The sequence below is a fragment of the Gossypium raimondii genome, chromosome 1 (genome assembly GCF_025698545.1).
Source record: "Gossypium raimondii isolate GPD5lz chromosome 1, ASM2569854v1, whole genome shotgun sequence".
Lineage (NCBI taxonomy): Eukaryota > Viridiplantae > Streptophyta > Magnoliopsida > Malvales > Malvaceae > Gossypium > Gossypium raimondii.
Genome location: NC_068565.1, coordinates 13,669,806 through 13,691,325, shown reverse-complemented (window position 1 = coordinate 13,691,325; position 21,520 = coordinate 13,669,806). Strand labels below are relative to the sequence as shown.

Genomic DNA, 21,520 nt, shown 5'->3' with positions numbered 1-21,520 from the left:
GAAACCCAGCACATTAGGGCATGTTTTCTCGAATTTCCAAACGCAAAACATTGCCTTATTTTTTTAAAAAAATTATTTTGAAATTATGTTGTTAATATGTATAACAAAACAATGATAAATGCGATGGTACATGCGTAAATAGCGCGAACGTCAATAAATAAAAGATATAAGACGAATTAATCATGCAAGAGAATAAGCAGATACATTATTTGAATAAAAATGGGCATAAATAAATAAATAAATAAATAAATAAATAAAACACCGCACTAAACAATGAAACCATAACGAAATAAAAAATAAAAAGAATCTATATGTATGTATATACATAAAATTATAAAACAAGAAGAATATATGTGTATATATATTTAAAGTTATGAAGTATAGAAATATAAGTAAGTATGTATATATATTATAAGATATGATAAAGAAGGTATAAACATGCGTATATATATTTATGAAAATTAAATATATATAGGTATGTACATAAATTATAGAATATGTATAAATACATATATATATCAAAAATAATGTATACATATATATACGAATGGTAAAATTTAAAGTTTTAAAACTATAAGTAAATAATAATAATAATATAAATGATGTAATATAATAGTAATAATATATTAAAATGATCCATCTATTAATAAATAGCTAAAATATCAAGCAGAGGACTAAATCAAAATTAAACAAAACTTTAGAGCCGAAATCAAAAATGAAAAGTAGGGAAAAGGACTGAATCATAACACTCGTGAAAAGAAAAGGGCAAAAAAAGAAATAAACCCAATCCCCCCAAAGCGCAGCGCTGCAATGGACCAAAATGAAATAAAAATAAAATTATGCGGCTAAATTAAAATAAAAGAAAAGAGAGAAAAAAATGGCCAAATTGAGACGCCCTGCAAAATCGAAGGGACCACGCGCACAAATATCCATTTTAAAGAAAACACACGGATCCCTTTGCTGGAGCAGGTCGGATCGGGTCGACCTCCCCAAAACGACGCCGTTTTGGCGTTTTAAAGGGCTGAGCAAAACGGCGCCGTTTTGCTTCCCTATTTAAACCAAATTTTTTTCAAAACATTTCATTTTCTTTCTTCCTCAAAAAAACCTCAAAAAGACTCTCTCAAATCCTCTCCCCCTCTAAAAAATCCGGCCAGAGTCCATTAAGTTACCACCACGCCGATCATCGTGATACGTGGCGCCACCGTCATGGTGGTGAAAAAGCCAAAACTACCCCTCTTACTCCTCTTCTCGAGTAGAGCTCGATTTTGAGGCTAGTACACACCAAAAACCCTCCGATTACCATAAAAATGCAGCGGATGTTTCGATCCGACGGTGAAACAAAAGGTCAGGTAAGTTTTTCTCTTTTTTATTCTTATTTATTGCATGAAAAATATGATAAAATAAATAAATAAATAAAATGGATAAAGAAAAGAGTACGAATCGGAAATGAAGAAAAACGCCTTTGAAAACTTGTTATTTTTTCATCATCTCTTCGTTTTTTTCCCAAAAAAAAGAACCCCATTACAATTTGTTTTTGGGCTATTTATAGCCGATTCTGTTTTTGTTTCTTTTTTCTATTTCTGCTTGTGTGTTCTTCTTTCTCTTGCAGGTGGAGCAGGTGCAGCGGTGGTAGAGGGCAGGTGGACCACTTGCGCTGATGATGTGACGACAGCGGCGGTAGCAGAGGGGTCAGAAGAGGCGGCTAGGTTTTCATTTTTTTTGAAATGTTTTGGGCTTAGTGGGCTGCTAGGGTTAGATTTAGGGTTGGGCCTATTTTGGGTTTGGCATTTGGGCTAGGGTTTTGGGCCTAAAATTTTAGGTAGTGGGCCCGGGCAAATTGGGGTTGTACAACAACATAATATTCTTTTTACATAGTTAAGAAATTGTTGGTTTTATAAATAAGTTGGTATTCAATTATATTAAATTACAATTAATTTAGTTTAGTTACTAAATTTGAGGATTCAATCATTAGAATATTGAATTTGGAAGTTTGCGTAATGTGATTGATTTTATTTGTTTTTTACTTGCTTCCCTCTTTATAACTTACCGTTATCAAAACTTTCTCAATTTGTTCAACCTTTCAAAATCTCCTTTTCTGTCTTTTAATCTATAATTTAGTATGAATAAATTTTTCTTCTTTAAATATACACATTTTAAGAGAATAAATATTTTTATAGAATATTGACATCATATTGCTTAAATTTGTTCATTTATACAAGTCAAGATAAGAGAATAAAATTTTAAAAAGTATAATACATTTATGTAATAATAAAAGATTAAATTAAATTATATGATGTATATATATAATTTTGTAGAAATACTTAAGACGGGTTTAAAATAAATCTGATCATGGGTCAGATCAGATTGATGTAAAATTTTTGGCTCGTTTTCTAGGTTTAGATCTAATTTGAAAAATGAGTCTAAAATATTACTCAAGCCTAGCTCAGATAAAAATGTTAAACTCGAACCCGGCTCGACCAGTATTAATTTTTTTATATAAAACAAATTTAAAATATACAATCTATCAAATATACTTAAAAACATTAAAATAAATATCTCCCAACAAATTAAAAATACATTACAAAATATTTCAAATGCTTCTAAAATAAGAATAAAATTAACAACAACAAAAAGAAGTTGCCTAAAACCCGATCCGTTTAAAAAATGTGTCTTATTTATCCAAAAAATCTTAACTAGTTTTACTGACTAATTTACCTATAAAGGCCAATTTCCAAGTATATTTATGAAATGGGCCAATTCCTGCATTATTTATAGGAAATGGCCGATTTTGGCAAAACGCATCCACGTAGGAGCGTTTTAGGGTGAAATTTTAGCAAAGCGCGCCCTTGGGGGAGTGATTTTGCCATGTCAGCACAAAATGCGCTAATGTGGATGCGCTTTGCTGACGTGGTAAAATCGCTCCCCTAGGGGTGCGTTTTGCTCCGTGTTTTTTCTAAGTTAGGGATTTTTGCATGTTTAGTCACTAAGGTTTTTTGGTTTAGGATTTTTAGGGTTAGGGTTTTGTTAAAATAATTTAAGGTTAGGTTTGTAGGGTTTAGGGTTTTGTTAAAATAATTTAGGGTTCTAAGTTTTAGGAATTTTAAAAAATAAATCAGGATTTAGTGTTCTTTTTTAAAAATTAATTAAATTAGGGTTTAGGGTTTTAAATAAATTAAATAAATTAAGGTTTAGTGTTTTTAAAAAATTAATTACTTTAGGGTATAGTTTTTTTAAATAATATTGTGTTTAGGTTTAGGGTTTAGGATAAATTATATTGACAATAAGAATTTTGTTTTTTTCTACAGTAATTCCTAAAAAAAATAATTTTGTGAATACAGTTTTGAACAAATAGTGTGAAAAACACTTCAAGCAGGATGCACTGTTCGCAAAATTACTAAAAAAAACTCCCATGTGGACGCTCTTTTTCTATAGTAGTTCTTGAAAAAATAATTTTGAGAAGATGTTTCTGAACAAATAGTATCAAAAACCCTTCAAGCGAGATGCACTTCAGCAAAATTGATGAAAAAAACCCACGTTGGCACTCTTTTTCTACAGTAGTTCTTCTATTAAATATCGATTTAGTGCTTCGATTAATCCCGTGACATATGACTCATTTGATATTAAATGTGGTCGTAGCTTTGAGGCAATGGTGAAGACTCATTTCGCTAGTGGATCACCCTATCTTAAGTTATATGTACAATTTTCATTGCCAAATGAAATATTTACGACTTCAACATCTACTGTTGTTCGAGAAGAATACACGACCCGTACCCGACACTTCGTTAGTGGAAGGCAGAACATGAAAACACCCGTGTTTGGTGGCAGTATAGAATACATAACTCCTGCACAACACTCAGTTAGTGGATGGGACATGTACATCGGTGGGTCGATGTTCGATGCTGAAAATACGTATTAGGGAATGACATCAACTTCTAGTGGTTGGCAATCCACATCTGATTGGGGACGTTATGAAACGTCCACAAGAAGGGATGATGTACTCTCTAGGATGTCTATCGGCGAGGGGACCTCGTACGTTGCAGATGATGGTAGGTTGGATAATGAGTCTGATGTGGATCCACCTCAAAATCCCGGCCCCAATGGTGCAGAAGTTGCATTATTTTCTGAATCGGAGCCTGTTCCATCCGAACCTGAAGACGTTGAAGGGGGTTCAGATAAAGAAGAAGAAAATCCACGATTCAGGGCGTACTCGTCTCCAGCCCACATGCATAATGTCGATATATCGACAGATGATGCGTTTTGAGTTTCCAAATCTACCACACAGAAGGCGTGACCGTACAAGTTTGTCACTAGATTCGGGTGAATTAGAAGTTGGTAAGGATTTTTCCAGTAAGGATAGTTTTCTTGGTGCATTGAAACAACATAGCATCAATTACGGGGTTAACTACAATGTGGTTAAATTCAAATCCGAGAAGTTTAAGGTCAAGTGTGCAGTGCAAGACAGTACATGTTCATGGAAAATCATGGCTTTTTTTAGGAAAAAGACAGGCTTGTGGGAGATAAAAAAGTAAAAAGGTTCGCATACATGTGTTGCTGGTACAGTATCACTAGGTGTTTAGGGTTTTTGAGTAATAATGTTATTACTTAATATTACATTATTTAACATACTTCGTTGACATATGTTTCACTAGATCATCCTAAGATGGATTCTGTATGATAGCTAGCTTAATACTACCAATGTTGAAGGCGGATCTCAGGACTTCTGTGTCGGTCTTAATTGTCAATATTCGTAGCCAATTGAGGTACACGCCCTCTTACCGTAAAGCTTGGATAGCTAAGCAGAAGGCGTTAAAAATATGCATAGTGGGTGGGACGCTTCATATAGTGAGGTGTGGCGGTGGTGTCAAGTGTTGGAAAGGTACGTCCCAGGTTGTATAATAGACCTTAAAACGGTCCCTACGTACTACAAAGACCGATTTCTCCATAGATGCTAAGTGTTCAAGCGTCTGTTCTAGAGCTTTAAGCAATGCCAGAACACATTTGTGTACTGCAAGCCATTGGTACAAATTGACAGTACTTTTATGTATGGTAGATATATCCATCGGTTATTACTAGCTGTGGCACAGGATGGCGGTGAGAGAATTTTTCCAATTACGTTTGTAATAACACTGGGGGGAGTCAGGTAATGACTAGGATTTCTTTCTTTCTAGGTTAAGGAGGCATGTATACCCCCAATTTGATATATGCGTTATATCGGATCGAGGAGCTGGAATACTAGTCGCAATTGAGCGACAGGAAAGCCTATGGGATCGCACACACCATTGGTATTATCTAAGACACGTTGCGTCTAACTACTACATGTAATATCGGTCTACCATTGAATGACGGCAAGTGACCAACATGGGTATTTAATCTTTATTAATATAATTTTGTTTGTAATATTCAATTTATTCTGAATGGAATAGTGGTATGTAATTTTCGCTATCAACTTATATTGGCAGAGTACGAGATCAATAAGAACCATTTTCATGAGATGTTGGGGATTTTACTTTCAGTTAACGATCAAGGCGCAGACTACTTCTGTAACATACCTTTCGAATAGAGGATATAAGCATATGACGGCGGCCTACGATATGGTCATATGACCACAAAGCTGGTTGATGCATAAATTCTGTTCTAAAAGAAACACGTCATTTGTCGATAACCTCGGTTGTGCGAGAGACATATTTTCATTTGGTAGTATTATTTCCAAAACAAGCAGCGAGTTATAAAGGCTAAATGTATGGAGGCCATGTATGGTTCCGAAAGGTATTGTAAGAAATTAACAAGGTAAATGCGCGAGCCAACACCATGCACATAGTGTGTCACGATCGCGACAACCTATGGTTTCGTGTGATGGAGTTTGATAGACCGAACCAATGTATTACCGGCGGGCAATATCGTGTACACCTGAGAAATAGGACTTGCCACTGTAAGACGTTTGACGCACTTCGTTATCCATGCGTTCATACAATTGCAACTTGTCAGAATCTCCGTTTGGATCCCATGAGATATGTCGTCGAAGTGTACAAAATAAAATATATGTACAATATGTAGAGACACGTATTCCTATCGGTCTCAAATGAACGTAAGTGACTGTCTGTATCGCTTGCTCCATTTAAGTTGTTACTGGATAGAGAATTGTGTCGCAAACCACAAGGTCGACCTTGTTTGTGTAGAATATATAATAATATGGATATCTGGGAAAGAACGAACTAACAGAAGTTGTGCCGATGGTATAAGAACCCAGATCATACAATTTGATCATGTCCAAATTGGAATAGTTGATAATTATTGTAATGAAACTATGTTGCATTATTTCTATTGACTTATTCAAAAGAACTTCTATTTTATTAAAAATATAAAAATAATTTATTATTAAAATATTAAAAACAACTTTTATTTTATTAAATGAAATAATATAAAAATAGTTTGCACAAATATATTATAAAAAATAATGTATGTGCTGGTCGGAATCAATGCTACATGGGGGTGGTCGACGATTATGTGTTGGATTCCTCCTTGGTTTAGCTTTTGGCGGGGGTTGTGGTTGCTCTGGTTGTGGGTGTTGGAAGGATGACCCATCTTGATAGAATAAATAATGTGGAGGTGTTTGCATCACCCATGGCGGAGGTGTCTGAATCCCATAAGGTGATTGGGATTGGTAATGAGATGAGCTCTCCGACGGTGCCTCGTACGACCCCTCCGGCGATGATGACCTATATATCGTCGGTTGAGTCGAAGTTATCAGGAAAAGAAATGCACCGGGTCATGCATTCCAACCTGGCATAGGACTGGAAAAAGGAAATATATAAGGATTAGGATACATATAAGGGCTAGGATGCGCACCTGGCATAATTTGAAGGGGCTGTGGTGTGAGTGTCGTTGGTTGAGGCGTTGGGCCCAGTGATTGTGTGGGCGCTGTTGATGGGCCCGTGCCGTCATCCCTTCTCCTTAGATTTAAAGGGATTCGTCGTTCATTTTCGACACGAAATTGCCAACGCCTTTGCTCTTTCGACAGTAAATATGGTTTGCCGTGGATCCTAAATCATGGCATGTAAATCGACGCGCACGCAAATTCTGGAACGATGATCGGTTCACGAGTAGGTATATGATCATACCAATTTTCCCAAATTTTGATATATTCTGAGAAAAATACCGACCAATTCGTATTCGTTTGCTGTAAGTCGATTTTGTGCTCTTTATTGAGCACCTCAGGTGCCTCGAGAATCAGTTGTCAGAATCTAAATTTCCATAATACTCTATTCGTCTGGTGCATCTTGACAGTAGCATAGTTAACCAATGGGACCTTAACATGTCAAATGTTTGGATTTTGAAAGAATTCATCCGGAATTACTGCCCGAATTACCGGATCCTCGTATGGTGTCCATTGAAACTATATGAACGTGATAAAAATATTAGTTATATACATAATACTAAATACTAAATATGAAATGACTATTTTATGTATATATATTTTATTTAATACTTACTTGCGCTTCCGACCGTTGGTCTAATAGAAGTCGTACATCTTCAAGAGCTGTAAGTATTCCAACATAACTCGCCGGATGGTTCCACCTAATTAAATAAAATTTTAGCATACAATTTTATTTTAAATCTATGTAATAATTGTAAAATCAAATAAAAATTTTACCTCGTTATGAGTGAGAATGTATATGGGTGGTTCACTTGAGGACGTAAAAATGGAAAGCGAAACCAAGTCCATAATTGTAGTAGTGATAGGCAACCTCTAATTTTGGCTTTATTTGGTGGCGTCGCCCCGCACATCTCCCGGTACAATGTTGCCAACACGGAAGACCCCTAACTAAATTCGTCAGCTGTACAAGGTTTCGTGACAAGTCTGACATCAAATAACCTCCAATCATCTCAAGGATGTATGCATGAGCATATCGTATTCTTTCTACTTTAGTCGAATCATTCTCCGGCTCTGAAAATGTGTTTCGTAACCAGACCATCTCGATCCAACCTCCGTAAATATTATCCGGAATCACACCTAAAAAATCGTAGCATATGGCTCCCCAATCAGCAGATTGAACAGACCTAGTGAGTGCGGATTCATCCACCGACAATCCTAATTGTAACTTCATGTCCTCCAAAGTGATAGTACACTCTCCGCATGGAAGATGAAATGTGTGCATCTCAGGTCTCCACCTCTCTATTAACGCACTGATGAGTTTCGGGTCCAACTTTCACCCTCGGCCTATAATGGCCACATGCCAAAAACCCGCTTCCCTTAAGTAATTATAAAATACAAATTAATTAAAATTACATAAATGAAAAATATTAAATAATATTCAAAAATTAAAATTAACCCTTACCATTTTCATTTGTTCGACAGAGATATGTTTATGATCGAGACGAATTAATTCCCCGACCATTGCTAACACGATCAAATATTTTTGAAATTATAAAAATAATAATACTAATTTAGAAAAAAATTAAAAGGAAATAATTAATTAAAGAGAGTTTTGAGAAATTTAAGGAGAAATTTGAGAGTTTTGAAAAATTTAGGGAGAAATTTGAGAGTTTTTTGCCAAAATTTGAAGAAATATTGTGTGAAATAATAGGGGGATTTTTTTACTTTTTTTTTAACCGTTGGACTCTCCAACGATCAAAAAATAAAATAGCCGTTGGAAACATGGCGCAAAACGTGCCCCTGGGGGAGCGATTTTGCCACGTCAGCAAAGTGCGTTCACGTCAGCGCAACGCGTCCACGTCAACGCGTTTTGTGCTAACATGTTAAAATCGCGTCTCCAGGGATGCGTTTTGCTGAAATTTCACCTAAAACGCTTCTACGTGAACGCATTTTATCAAAATCGATCATTTCCAATAAATAATATAAAAATTGACTCATTTCCGTAAATATACTTGGAAATAAGGCTTTATAGGTAAATTAGTCAGTTTTACTTGAAAACCGATACGAAATTAGTTAGCACAATTGCCCCGATTGTGACGTGGGTCTTGGTTTTTCCATTCATGTTTGCATAGTTTTACTTTTCTTGGAGAAAATACGTATGGCATTGGCCGCTCAGCCGGAATAGATTTTTATATTGATATTATTGTGAAGGTGAGAAGGAGGCTCTCACAAACCCAAATCATCACTCAACTCAATTATCATAGTGAAAACAAACAAGGGCAATTATTTATAAACTCAGTTCTTACCCCTGGGGGAGAAGTACAAAGAAAAAGGGGCAATAACCAATATCTCTCCAATTTGGTTAGTTATCTTCCTCAACTACCAGACAATTCAAATAAGCTCATAGCGTTTCCGTTTAGCAGCCGCAGTGATGGCAACATCGTCAAGTTCATCGGTGATGTCCGCAATCCTTGTCCCTCATAACCGATGGGACTCTTCCATTTCCAGAGGCCGGAGAAGCTTAGTTAGGGTTAACATTCCTGTTCCCGCCGCTTCTGTTCCTTTGGCCCGTTTCCATCCAACCGCTGCTGCTGCCCGGTAATCTCTTGTTTTCCTTCTTCTTCATCTTTTTCATGTTGAAGCATCGGACTTGCTTCAATTTATCTTTTTACAAGTAATAATGCTATCTCTCAATTCTCAACATAGCAAACCCTTGCCTAAAATGGGATATTTTGGTGCATGAAGGTGGCTAGGTGATCTTAGAGATGGAAATTCTATTGAGTTGGCATACCATAATAGAAATAATAATAGTATGAGGCAGATGAAGCTGAAGAAGAAGAAGAAGAGCGATGCTCCCAAAGCATGGAAATGGAGTACCTCTGTCTCACACTCACAGCAGTTAAAGAAGTGGATCCCATGCTGTTCCTCCCTTAGCCGCAACTGCTACGGCGAGACAACCCCCTTTCCTCTCCCAAAATCTGCGCAACCATTTTTTCTCCATAAATCTCGTTTTCCTCTCGCTACCCACACATTCAGCAGTTCTGTAAGTATTCGTATCTTGAGCTGCTTTCAACTTCTTCAGTGAGAAAAAAAAAATGAAAAAGGTCCCTGAGTGTCATTTTTATTCAATTCGTTAATCTTGTTAAGCAATTCTTTCAGGGTAAGCGTTTCTGTTCTCCATGTGCTACTGTTGGTCCCGATGAACCACATGCTGCAAGTACTACCTGTCCGGATGGTCTTCTGGAAAATCAGAATTTTGATTCATTATATCCTCAATTACAAACATCTGAACTAGAGGAGTTTTTATCCACTGAACTTCCTTCCAACCCAAAGTTACATCGAGGACAATTGAAAAATGGCCTTCGCTACCTTATTTTGCCAAATAAAGTTCCACCAAACAGGTATAATTCCCTCTCAACTTTAGCGGCCTCATGTTTTAAGGATGTAAAAGAATTCTTAGATAAAATCTTACTCCATCTTGATTAGCATTTAGAAGTGCATGTTTGAATGTTTATTTTCCCATTCTTCTTGGGTGTTAAAATTATTAAATCAAATGAGCTTAATTTACTAGTTCTCTTCAATTCTTAGATGTAGATTGTAATAAGAATTGATAGTTATCTTGAGTTTCAAAATCAGCTTCTTTTACATCTTAATGGTTTTCAGGATGTTGAATTCTCAGTACTTGTGATGTGTTTAAATATCCAAAAACTTCAAATTTGACTCTTAAATACTAACATACTGAAATAGGAGGCATTTTTCAACCAACCTACTTCATGCGGATGAGACATTATTCTGTGTTTCTTGCATTTACATGGTAATATTTTAAAATAACTTTAGGTTTGAAGCACACATGGAGGTTCATGTGGGATCGATTGATGAGGAAGATGATGAGCAAGGAATAGCTCATATGATTGAACATGTTGCATTCCTTGGAAGCAAGAAACGTGAAAAACTTCTTGGTACTGGGGCTCGCTCTAATGCTTACACTGATTTTCACCATACAGTTTTTCACATCCATTCACCTACTTGTACCAAGGTTTGTCCTTGTCCTTTTCTATACAATTACTCTTCAACATTGGCTTTCAGACTCAGTTGTATTACCTTTGCTTCTTTGCTTGCCTTAGGGATTTAAGTTCTTGTGTTTTGCCACTTTTTGTATATATATGTATTTTAATCTTTGCCATGTGCTTTATATTTGTATATTTATTTCTAATTTCTGTTTTTCTTCTCTCCTTGAACAAGTATAATTTGTTTCAGTATAGCTATTTTACCTTTCTGCATTTGCCTGACAATCTGTGAAAAGATTAATGGAAGAATTCTCTGTAGATATTTTCAAACTGACTATTGGTTGAAGGGGTTGGTTTATACCTACAATATGTTTCTTATATATTTGATGGTGAATGACTTGTTTACTAGGATGCTGATGAAGATTTACTTCCACTTGTTCTGGATGCTTTGAATGAGGTATGAAACTCAACTACATCAAAGTCTTTGTTTTGAAAGATAATTTGGCCCAATTTAAAGATAAGGACTTAGTGCTGATGCAATTGCAGCTGGACTTCTTCTTTCCCATTTCCCACCCCTCCCACCTGTCCCTAAAAAGAAGTCTATTAAGCACAGTAAAGAAATTTCAGCTTATCATTCCTGTTTCATTCATACAGATAGCTTTCCATCCGAAATTCCTCTCTTCGCGGGTTGAAAAAGAGAGGCGTGCTATACTTTCAGAATTACAAATGATGAATACAATAGAGTACCGTGTTGACTGTCAGGTGCTACTAAGGGTGATACTATGGTTTGGTTGCTTATTATTCTAAGTTTGCTTGAGTTCTAATTTATCACTGTTTCTTTCTTTTAATGCAGTTATTACAACATCTGCATTCTGAAAACAAGCTAAGCAAAAGATTTCCAATTGGATTAGAAGAGCAGATCAAGAAGTGGGATGCAGATAAAATAAGAAAATTTCATGAACGGTGGTATTTTCCAGCTAATGCAACTTTGTACATTGTGGGGGACATTGATAATATCTCAAAGACAATAAATCAGATTGAAGTATGGCACAAGCTGTTATTATTATTTCTTGTGTCTTGTCCTAAGAAACAGCATTGAGGTTCTTGACTGCAACATTTGATTTTATGCAGGCTGTTTTTGAACAAACTGGCCTTGAAAATGAGACGGCCTCACCGCCTACTTCTAGTGCATTTGGTGCCATGGCAAATTTTCTAGTTCCGAAGCTCTCAGCTGGGTTTGCTGGAAGTTCATCTCATGAAAGATCATCTAATTCTTCAGATCAATCTAAAATTCTTAAAAAGGAAAGGCTTGCTGTTCGTCCTCCTATAAAGCACAATTGGTCTCTTCCTGGACATAATACCGACATGAAGCCTCCACAAATATTTCAGCATGAGCTGCTTCAAAATTTTTCAATTAACATGTTCTGCAAGGTTTGGAAAATTAAGCTTATTTAGTGAATTTTTTATTAGATTTTCTAAAGTTAAAATCTTCATATTCTTTTTATTTTCATAGGAATACATGTTGATGTTCTGCTGTTGTGCTAAGACTTTGGGCTAAAAATGCCTGCTGTTTTGCTCTAATTTTAGATTAATAAGGGTCCCTTCTCTGCAGCTTTCGTTTTATTGTAATTAGGAATGTGCTTTATCAAAGGTGCTCTTACTGGTTCATAACATATGATTTGGCATGTAAGTAAGAGCATCTTAGGTAAGCAGGAAAAAGGCAGTTCATGCTTGGTTGATCAAATGATTCTTCTAATAAAAATTTTAGATGCCTTTATTTTCCGTTCATGTAGAGTTTAATTGTACTGACATTCATTCTCTCATTAATTATCTCATACTATTCCCAGAAAAAAAATTACTGTCCTAGTAGTTGTACAGTGTTTCCTGGTGCATTGTTCGTTCCTTCATTTATGTATGATAGTCTGTCTTCTCCCTTGTTAAATTGTATTGTTATTCACCCACATGAAACTTTAACAACTAGACCTAGGTGTGGCATTAGACTCGGTTATTGTGTTGTAAATCACTAAATCTTTGTGCAGATTCCTGTGAGCAAGGTTCGAACTTTCAGAGACTTGAGAAATGTTCTGATGAAAAGGATATTTCTGTCTGCCTTGCATTTTCGTATTAATACAAGATACAAGGTGTGGTGATTCTCCAACTCCTTTTCACCCCTCCAGCTTTATTACCTAGAAAACTTGCCTTTATATCTAAAATGCGTTGGTGTATGATTAATTCTGAAATTACCCTTTATCATGCTTCCTTCATGTTGCACAAATAAAGCTTCATTTAGTCCCAATTTGCATGCAATTGCTGTTCCCTACCTTATTTTGCGACTGAGAACAAATTAACCATAGTGGCAATTTTCATCTCAATTTTATTTAGTTTAGCACTGTGTTTATGTTGCAATCCATTTAACTCGAATAATAATGTCAAATGGGTTATTATTAACTCGTGGGGGTTATAGTATTAGGTATATGGGGTAGATTACTAATTTTAAGGAACGGTTTACCAGGAAATTTAACAGTGGCAAATTACAATGATTTTTTTCCCAGAAATGGGGTCAAGTTAACTAGAAAATTCATACTATATCTTCTGTGCTTTTTCTAGAATTTCAACCTTTGTTTCTGTGATTTGCTTTTGCAAGTCATTTTGAGTGGCAAATCATTACATCTGAATTGAAGTTGATCTCCTAAAGCAGTATAACATAAAAGTTGAATTGCACATTTTGTTTATTGCCACCCACCATACATCCCACTTCCAAGTCACAAGAATAACATAAACATTTCTTTTGAAACTTTGGGCTAATCTATGGCATTTCCAGAGTTCAAATCCACCGTTTACTTCAGTTGAGTTGGACCATAGTGATTCAGGAAGGGAAGGATGCACTGTCACAACTCTTACGATCACAGCAGAGCCCAAGAATTGGCAGAATGCAATTAAGGTTGCTGTTCAAGAGGTTTGTGTTTCCTATCGTTTACAGTTTCTTCTATTTTCTTCTGTTGATTCATTCTTCATTGGTGAATGGTGTGGTCGAGTAATTATCCTGATGCTCTTGTTGGAATAACAATGGGTTAAATAGCACAATGTTCTCCTGCTGTTACCTCCCAACTTTTCCTTCCTTGTGTGTTTATTATGGGGTGATGATAGAATATTGTTTTGATTGATTCAACATCAAATGGCTTTAAATCCTAATATATTCTGTTGATCACAGGTTCGAAGGCTCAAGGAATTTGGTGTTACTAAGGGTGAATTGACTCGCTATATGGATGCACTGCTAAAAGATAGTGAACAGCTGTCAGCAATGATTGACAATGTGTCATCAGTTGACAATTTGGATTTTATTATGGAAAGTGATGCACTGGGCCATATAGTTATGGATCAGAGACAAGGACATGAGAGTTTGATGGCTGTTGCTGGAACAGTTACTCTTGATGAAGTAAGTTCATTGATAATGATCTTAGCCTCTGTCAGTGTTCTTCATGCTTTCTGTTCTCCCCATAAGCTTCCTTTTTTTTTTTTTTTTCTTTTCTGTTTTAATAAGGCATATTTGCTCCATATAGTTGAGCTTATGAGCTAGGGCAGTGGAACTAATGTTGGTTTAAATCTGTTAATAGGATGTTTTGGAACAGCCCTGCAGACAATTTTTCTGTCTTTGTGAAAATTGTGCATCTTGGATGTATACTGTCAGTTTCACCATGGCTTTTAGTTAACATTGCCTGTAATGCTCTGTTTTTGTGTCCCCTGCATACCATAACAGAGCTAGTTGCTATGATTTAAAGGACTATAATTCTTAAATTCCTTTGTTCTAGTCAGTTGCGCAAAACTTAATTTAGCGCAAAGATTTTATTCATTCCTTGGAAAGAAATATCAAGTTGGTTTATAGATGTGGGTTTTCCATGTAGTGCTAGTGCATGAGACAGGTGTAACTTTAAACATGTCATTTTTCTCGTTTCTTGGCACATAACATCACAATTTTAAATTAAAACAAATTCCTTACATGCTTTTTTTTTGACTGGTCTGTCATGTAGGTCAACTCTATTGGTGCTCTGGTATTAGAATTTATCTCTGATTTTGGAAAACCTACTGCACCCCTACCAGCAGCAGTTGTTGCGTGTGTTCCGAAGAAAGTCCACATTGATGGCCTTGGTGAAACTGAATTCAAGATAACCGCAAGTGAGATCATATCTTCTATAGAATCAGGATTGAAAGAACCTATTGAAGCTGAGCCTGAGGTCTTCTTCTGTACCTATATTAAAATATTAAATTCCACTCTGAACTGTGTTTGCTTATATTATCTTTGCAGAAGTATATTCAAGGAAGGTCACTACTAAATTTCTTTTTTTTTCTTTTCTGCAGCTTGAGGTGCCGAAAGAATTATTATCTCCACAGCAGTTGCAGGAGTTAAGAATGCAGCAGAAGCCTTCTTTTATTCCTCTTAGTCCTGAAATAAATGTCACAAAATTGCACGACAAGGAAACAGGGATTACTCAATGCCGTCTTTCTAATGGAATTCCTGTAAATTATAAAGTATGCCTTGCATTTGTTGCTTTTAGTTACTTTTTTGACCAATTAAAAAGGAATAATGGTTATTTGGGTCTATAGTACTATCTGATATGTGTGGATTTGAGTCTTTTGTTTTTCCATGTAGTTTTCGGAAGATTAAGCCCTGATCTACCAAATAAATCTTACGTTTCTGCTTAATGTTTCTATGTTGTGTGTGTTTGAATTTGTTGGTTGAGATGTCTTATCCTGAGTTATTCCTCAACTTTTCTTTTTTCCTTGACAGTAATTTCTTGTTGAGGCAAGTAGATTCTTGGATTACTAAATTTAGATGATAATTCTTTACAAATCTCAGATTCAAAATGTGTATCTTTGCATGAAGACCACAACTAGGTGCTATTTGATTGGCTGATGAGATTTGATTTCTATTACACTCATCATGGATGTATTAAATGAGTTTAGAAACAACAGTATGTCTGGTCGGTTCCACTTGTCTTTCTCTCACATGGAATTGTTTGAAAATTCATTCATATGAAACCTTTTTCTTTGTTTAGATATCAAAGAATGAAACCAGGGGAGGTGTAATGCGTCTCATAGTTGGTGGGGGAAGAGCTGCTGAAACTTCTGGTTCTAAAGGAGCGGTAGTAGTTGGTGTCCGAACTCTCAGTGAAGGTGGTCGAGTTGGCAACTTCTCAAGGGAACAGGTCATTTTTTTTCATGTTCTTATTACTTCTTAAATAGATAATTTGAAAAAAGCTGTGAAAATGATTATTTTCTTGGCTTAATGGGTTCAACTTTTTAAATAGTATTTGACTGGGAAAAAAGTATGGAAATGCATGTTGACTGATGATAAAATATTTGGTCTTTTTGCTAAAATGAAAAATTGAGGATCACTTCCTATTGATCTCTTTTGCAAAGATCATACATTCATTTCTCTCAGCTCTATCAATATTCAATAGTGATTTGTTATAACTTGGTCCATTCCCATTGCTACTATTTTCACGCTGTTATAATCTCACTAAAAATTCTCAGCCTCTTTGCCCACCTATTATTTTTCTTATGTGTGTTTTGATGTGATTACCAGGTAGAACTTTTTTGTGTGAATCACCTGATAAATTGCTCCTTGGAGTCCACTGAGGAATTCATTTCGATGGAGTTCCGTTTTACATTGAGAGACAATGGGATGCATGCTGCTTTCCAGTTACTTCATATGGTGCTTGAGGTATCACCATGTTGATAATTATATCTATACATGTTGATATTTTCTTTTTGTTTACTAGTTATCTAGTGTAAGAAACATATTAATGCTGGGAAAGGGTCGGTCCTTTGTGGAAACTTGATTTTCATCATAAAATTATGATATAATGATATTGTGTTGTAATAAATGAGGGCTTCTGATTTGCAGCATAGTGTCTGGCTTGAGGATGCATTCGATAGGGCTAGACAACTGTATTTGTCTTACTATCGGTCTATTCCAAAGAGTTTGGAACGCTCAACTGCTCACAAACTCATGTTGGCAATGATGGATGGTGATGAGCGCTTTGTTGAACCTACTCCAAAATCATTACAAAATTTAACACTCAAATCTGTAAAAGATGCTGTGATGAATCAGTTTGTAGCTGATAATATGGAGGTAAATATTCACTCTCAAATCTTCACACTGTAGCTGACATTCAAAATGAGCTTTCTTTTAATCTAAATTTTGTTTGTCTTCTTTGTTCAGGTAAGTATTGTAGGGGACTTCTCACAGGAGGAGATTGAGTCTTGTATTCTGGATTATCTGGGAACAGTTAGAGCATCAAGAGACTCTGAAAGAGAGCCTGAATTTAGTCCAATCTTGTTTCGAACTTCTCCATCTGACTTGCAGTTTCAACAAGTGAGACCATTTCTTGAGTTATAGCAAAATTTTTTTTCTGAAGATATTTCTCAAGTTATAGTTACATCATGTATTTGGGAAAATTTTCTGGAATTGTTCTGTGCATTTATCCATGCATTCTTTTGGTTTCTTCGTAGAAATTCTTTACATATGCTTTTCTTCAACCAGATGTGTTTATTTTCTTTCAAATAGGTATTTTTGAAGGACACCGATGAAAGGGCTTGTGCATATATCGCAGGCCCTGCACCTAACCGTTGGGGTTTTACAATTGATGGGAAAGACCTATTGGAGTCAGTTGCTGATATTCCAATTACTGATGGTGAGTTCCCTAATGATGTGTAGAAATTTGATATTCTTTTTCCATCCAAGTCTTTAGCTCCTTGGACTGCTAGGGAGTGCAAGCTGTCATAGTGTCCTATATTAATTGCTAATATAAGAACAATTAGAAGGTTTGAAGAGCTGTAACTTAAAGCCATGCCATCAAGCTTGCTGTTGAGTGGATTAAATTGTAAGATGTATGAATTGTGGTAACCAACTGAACATTGGTATGAATGTGATTTATGAGCTCCTTGTAAAGGTTCTAGTCAATCACTGAGAACAGCTTGAGCTTAGTCATTGGAGGATAACATGGTTTAGGCTTTATAACTTGCTAGGTCAGTGGTGGTTGAATTTGGGGCCTTAAGTCAGTGTTAGAGCACGTGCCTACCAGTCTGGGCTCCCACATCATGCTGGTAAGATCTTGTTTATGTGGCGTGGAACTGATTATGACTGAAATGTGAAGTCTTGGTGAGGATATCAAGGATTTAAGTTGATGGGTCTGCAATACTCCATCGCATATTGAACGTGAATGTGAATGTGAAAATTAAGACTCACATATGTGTTATAGTCAATTACTTGTAACAACTTGAGTTCTATGTTTTGAGAGCCACATAAGCACAACACAAAAGTTTCTTAGATCTGGATCACTACAGTTGATGTCAGTGCATCTGACAATGTGAGCTCTAAGCCTCTAACATTGCACTGGTATGAACTTGGTTCTTGGTTCCTGTAGTGTGGGTCTTGATCATGATGTCTGGTCATGATGATACTCATGTAGAGTCCATCACACATTGGATATGAATGTGAATGATCAGACCCATGTAACGGTTCTAGTTAACCAGAAACAACACTTGAGCTTAAGCTTAAGCTTTTGAGAATCATGTGGCCACTGTTGTTCTGACCTGGGTCTTTAACAATCTTGCATTTTTTGCAAACAGAGCAATTCCATTTCTTAGCAGCTTGTGCATTGCCATTTAGTCTATCTTTCAATTTGCCTTTGCTTTGTCTTTCCCTTCCTATTATAACGTAGTTGAGGATTTGACCTGGTTCCATAGAGGGAAGAATGGTAGGAGTCCCGGAGGGAATTGAGAGTGCTCTTTACCAAGCTTCTCTTTGATAAAGCAGGATTTTATTGTGCTGTGAGATGCCAAAGCTGGCTATCGGTACTTCTATGTCCCATGTTTTTGGTTTCTTTGCGAGCCAAAGGGTGCTCATTTATTGTCTGAGCGAATGGATCTGTTAGTAATGCAGAATACAAGTTAAGTAACTTTGAATGGTTTTTAAATGAAAAAAATTATATATATTCTTAAATACTTGTGTCAAAATGAGATGTACTTTCCTTGAAATTAAAAAGAAAGAAAGTACTTTTCATCTCTCATGGCTGGTCATTTACTTTGCAGAAGCACAACTCCATTCCGAGGAGGGAAACAATGTTCAGAAGGATCTGCGAAGAAAGCTTCGTGAGCATCCACTTTTCTTTGGCATAACAATGGGGCTGCTAGCTGAGGTTATAAATTCTAGGTAATTCTTCTTAGCCAACTGCATATATTGAGCAAGTGAAGCTGCATTGATCACAAATGCACATTTTTTAGTGGCTGCCAGATGATCAATTATTGATTGCTGTGACAGCTTGTACCTTGTTTCGCAGTTAGATGTCACAAGTCCTGAGCGTTGAAATTGCAATCAAGACTGTTAGGATTATTCACTTGCAATTGTTAGTTAAAATAATAAAAGTTCTGTTCATGTAATAATAAAAGTTCTGTTCATGTTTTAAGTGTTTCAAGTTTTTACTCTTCTGGGGCATCCTTAACAAATCCATACATCTTTGGGAATTATCTAATACAAATTCTGCCCTACTTGACACAGGCTTTTTACAACCGTCCGGGACTCCCTTGGGTTAACATATGATGTATCATTTGAGTTGAACTTGTTTGATCGACTTAAGCTTGGATGGTATGTCATATCTGTAACATCAACTCCAAGCAAGGTGGGCAATCAATCGACGGATAGATCTGCAGTCTTTTGTTGTTTTTGCGGTTATTGTTGTCTTTTTTACCTCATCACCAATTTTTGGGATAAACTTCCAGGTATATAAAGCTGTTGATGCTTGCAAGAATGTTCTTAGAGGTTTGCACTCCAACAAGGTTGCTCCACGGGAACTGGAGAGGGTTAGTTCTTATACAACTATTATGACTTAATGAGTTATTTTATGTTACCAAGTAACTGGAAATTGTTATGAAAGAATGTGGTTCAGGTTAAAAAAAAGCAGAATTTACAGTTTTACTTAGACAAGCTAGCTGTCATTTGTTGAAGTTTATAAAAGCAATCCCTAAATCTACAGGCAAAGAGGACTCTTTTAATGAGACACGAAGCAGAAATAAAGTCAAATGCATATTGGCTAGGATTGTTGGCTCACCTACAAGCTTCCTCGGTTCCTAGAAAGGTGAAATGGAATTAGATAGTTCAGTGTTATGTTATATTATGTTACTATTATATTCTTATTTTCCAAATCCCAATACTTGAGATAATTTTTATGTTTGAAACTTATTTTGATGTGTAAAAGGTGGACCAAAATTTGTTGATTCTTACCAGTCTCATGGTGATGGTAATAAATTCCCAATTTTTTTTTTATTTTTTGGAATTCAGGACATATCATGCGTCAAAGAGCTTACTTCTCTATACGAGGCTGCTTCTATTGAGGACATCTACCTTGCTTACGACCAGCTGAAAGTGGACGAAGATTCTTTATACTCATGTATTGGAATTGCAGGGGTTAATGCCGGTGAAGGTGCTATGGGTGAGGATATGCTTCAATTTAAATGCCTTGAACCTGATAAAAATCTTAAAACCAATGAGCTAGATTGTGGAAATTGGATTATAGGCAAAGTTGGACATGGGTATGAAATGCCATGGACAATATGTGGATAATTAGGACATGGAAACAAGGAATAAATAATATAATAATATAATAATTAGATTAATTTTTAGTAACAGTATAGACAATATGCCTCACATTTTCTTGATAGTTAAAAGCAGTTATTATCACAATATCTTAAAAGTTAATTTTATACTAAATGTGATAATATGTGGGTAACAGTATTCTGATAATAACCTGTGGGTTATTTTCCCTTGATTTGGTTGGATGAACTTGTGTGCAGCTTCCTTAGAAGAGGAGGAATCAAACGAAGGGTTTCAAGGAGTTATTCCTGTAGGGCGTGGTTTATCTACCATGACAAGGCCAACAACATGAACCTCTTTGATGCCATTTGCTGTTGTGTCGGCAAAAAGGTGGGTTTAAAGCAACGATGGGAAATCTCTCCCAAGTGGAAGCGTTGAGGAGGATTATTCGAGGATCAACGCAACAAATTAAATATGGAATCAAGCCAACCATGAAGATGCTGCTATATGTATGTCAATGTCACACATTGAAATGTAATTACATGATTTTGATACCAACAGGCTTTGTATTCTTTGGGAATTTTGGCTGAATAAAGCTCCTAATCAAATAGATATTACGAAAAATAATGATTTCAGACCTCATTTTGCAGGAAGTATAGCATGCATATGGTGTGGGTTTTCGTTTCACAAGTCACTCTTGTATTCTGTCTGCAATTTTGAGTCAAGTTGGTTGGTTAGTTCATAACTTCTTCCCCTTATCCAGAAATATAAAAGGGCTTAATACCTATTGACCTATGTACAATGGGTGAATTCTCGGTTTGGTTAGCTCGGTGTGTCAAATGTTAATTTTGTTTTAAAATTTTTTTCTAAGAAATGTTAAAAATTTAAAAAGATCATTAAAAAAAATCAAAAGCATCTCAAAAATTAAGAATTTATTTCTAAATATATATATTTTATTTTAATTATGCTTAATTTAAATTCCTAAAATTCTCTGATAAATATTTTTCCTCTATTTTTATGGAAATACCAAAATCACAATGTTTGTGA

The 21,520-nt window shown here is 35.8% G+C and overlaps 1 protein-coding gene across 1 annotated transcript; it reads left to right on the top strand.

Moving 5' to 3' along the window:
• The first annotated feature begins 9,042 nt into the window (after window positions 1-9,042).
• Window positions 9,043-21,100, top strand: LOC105783106 (stromal processing peptidase, chloroplastic). The gene is made up of 24 exons (XM_012608322.2): window positions 9,043-9,472; window positions 9,620-9,917; window positions 10,034-10,275; window positions 10,712-10,910; window positions 11,291-11,338; window positions 11,536-11,643; window positions 11,735-11,923; window positions 12,013-12,312; window positions 12,921-13,022; window positions 13,703-13,837; window positions 14,093-14,317; window positions 14,910-15,113; window positions 15,238-15,408; window positions 15,936-16,085; window positions 16,466-16,603; window positions 16,787-17,014; window positions 17,105-17,257; window positions 17,450-17,576; window positions 18,976-19,096; window positions 19,442-19,562; window positions 19,663-19,743; window positions 19,917-20,018; window positions 20,222-20,372; window positions 20,734-21,100. The coding sequence occupies exons 1-24, from the start codon at window positions 9,306-9,308 to the stop codon at window positions 20,823-20,825; spliced, it is 3,852 nt and encodes a 1,283-aa protein (XP_012463776.2). The 5' UTR covers window positions 9,043-9,305; the 3' UTR covers window positions 20,826-21,100.
• The last annotated feature ends 420 nt before the right edge of the window (window positions 21,101-21,520 follow it).

Excerpts from the sequence above, each read along its gene's own strand:
- LOC105783106 (XM_012608322.2), top strand. The coding sequence starts at position 9,306 with ATGGCAACATCGTCAAGTTCATCGGTGATGTCCGCAATCCTTGTCCCT. Across the intron at positions 15,114-15,237 it reads CTATTGAAGCTGAGCCTGAG|CTTGAGGTGCCGAAAGAATT; the intron begins GTCTTCTTCTGT and ends TCTTTTCTGCAG. Across the intron at positions 16,604-16,786 it reads TACTTCATATGGTGCTTGAG|CATAGTGTCTGGCTTGAGGA; the intron begins GTATCACCATGT and ends TCTGATTTGCAG.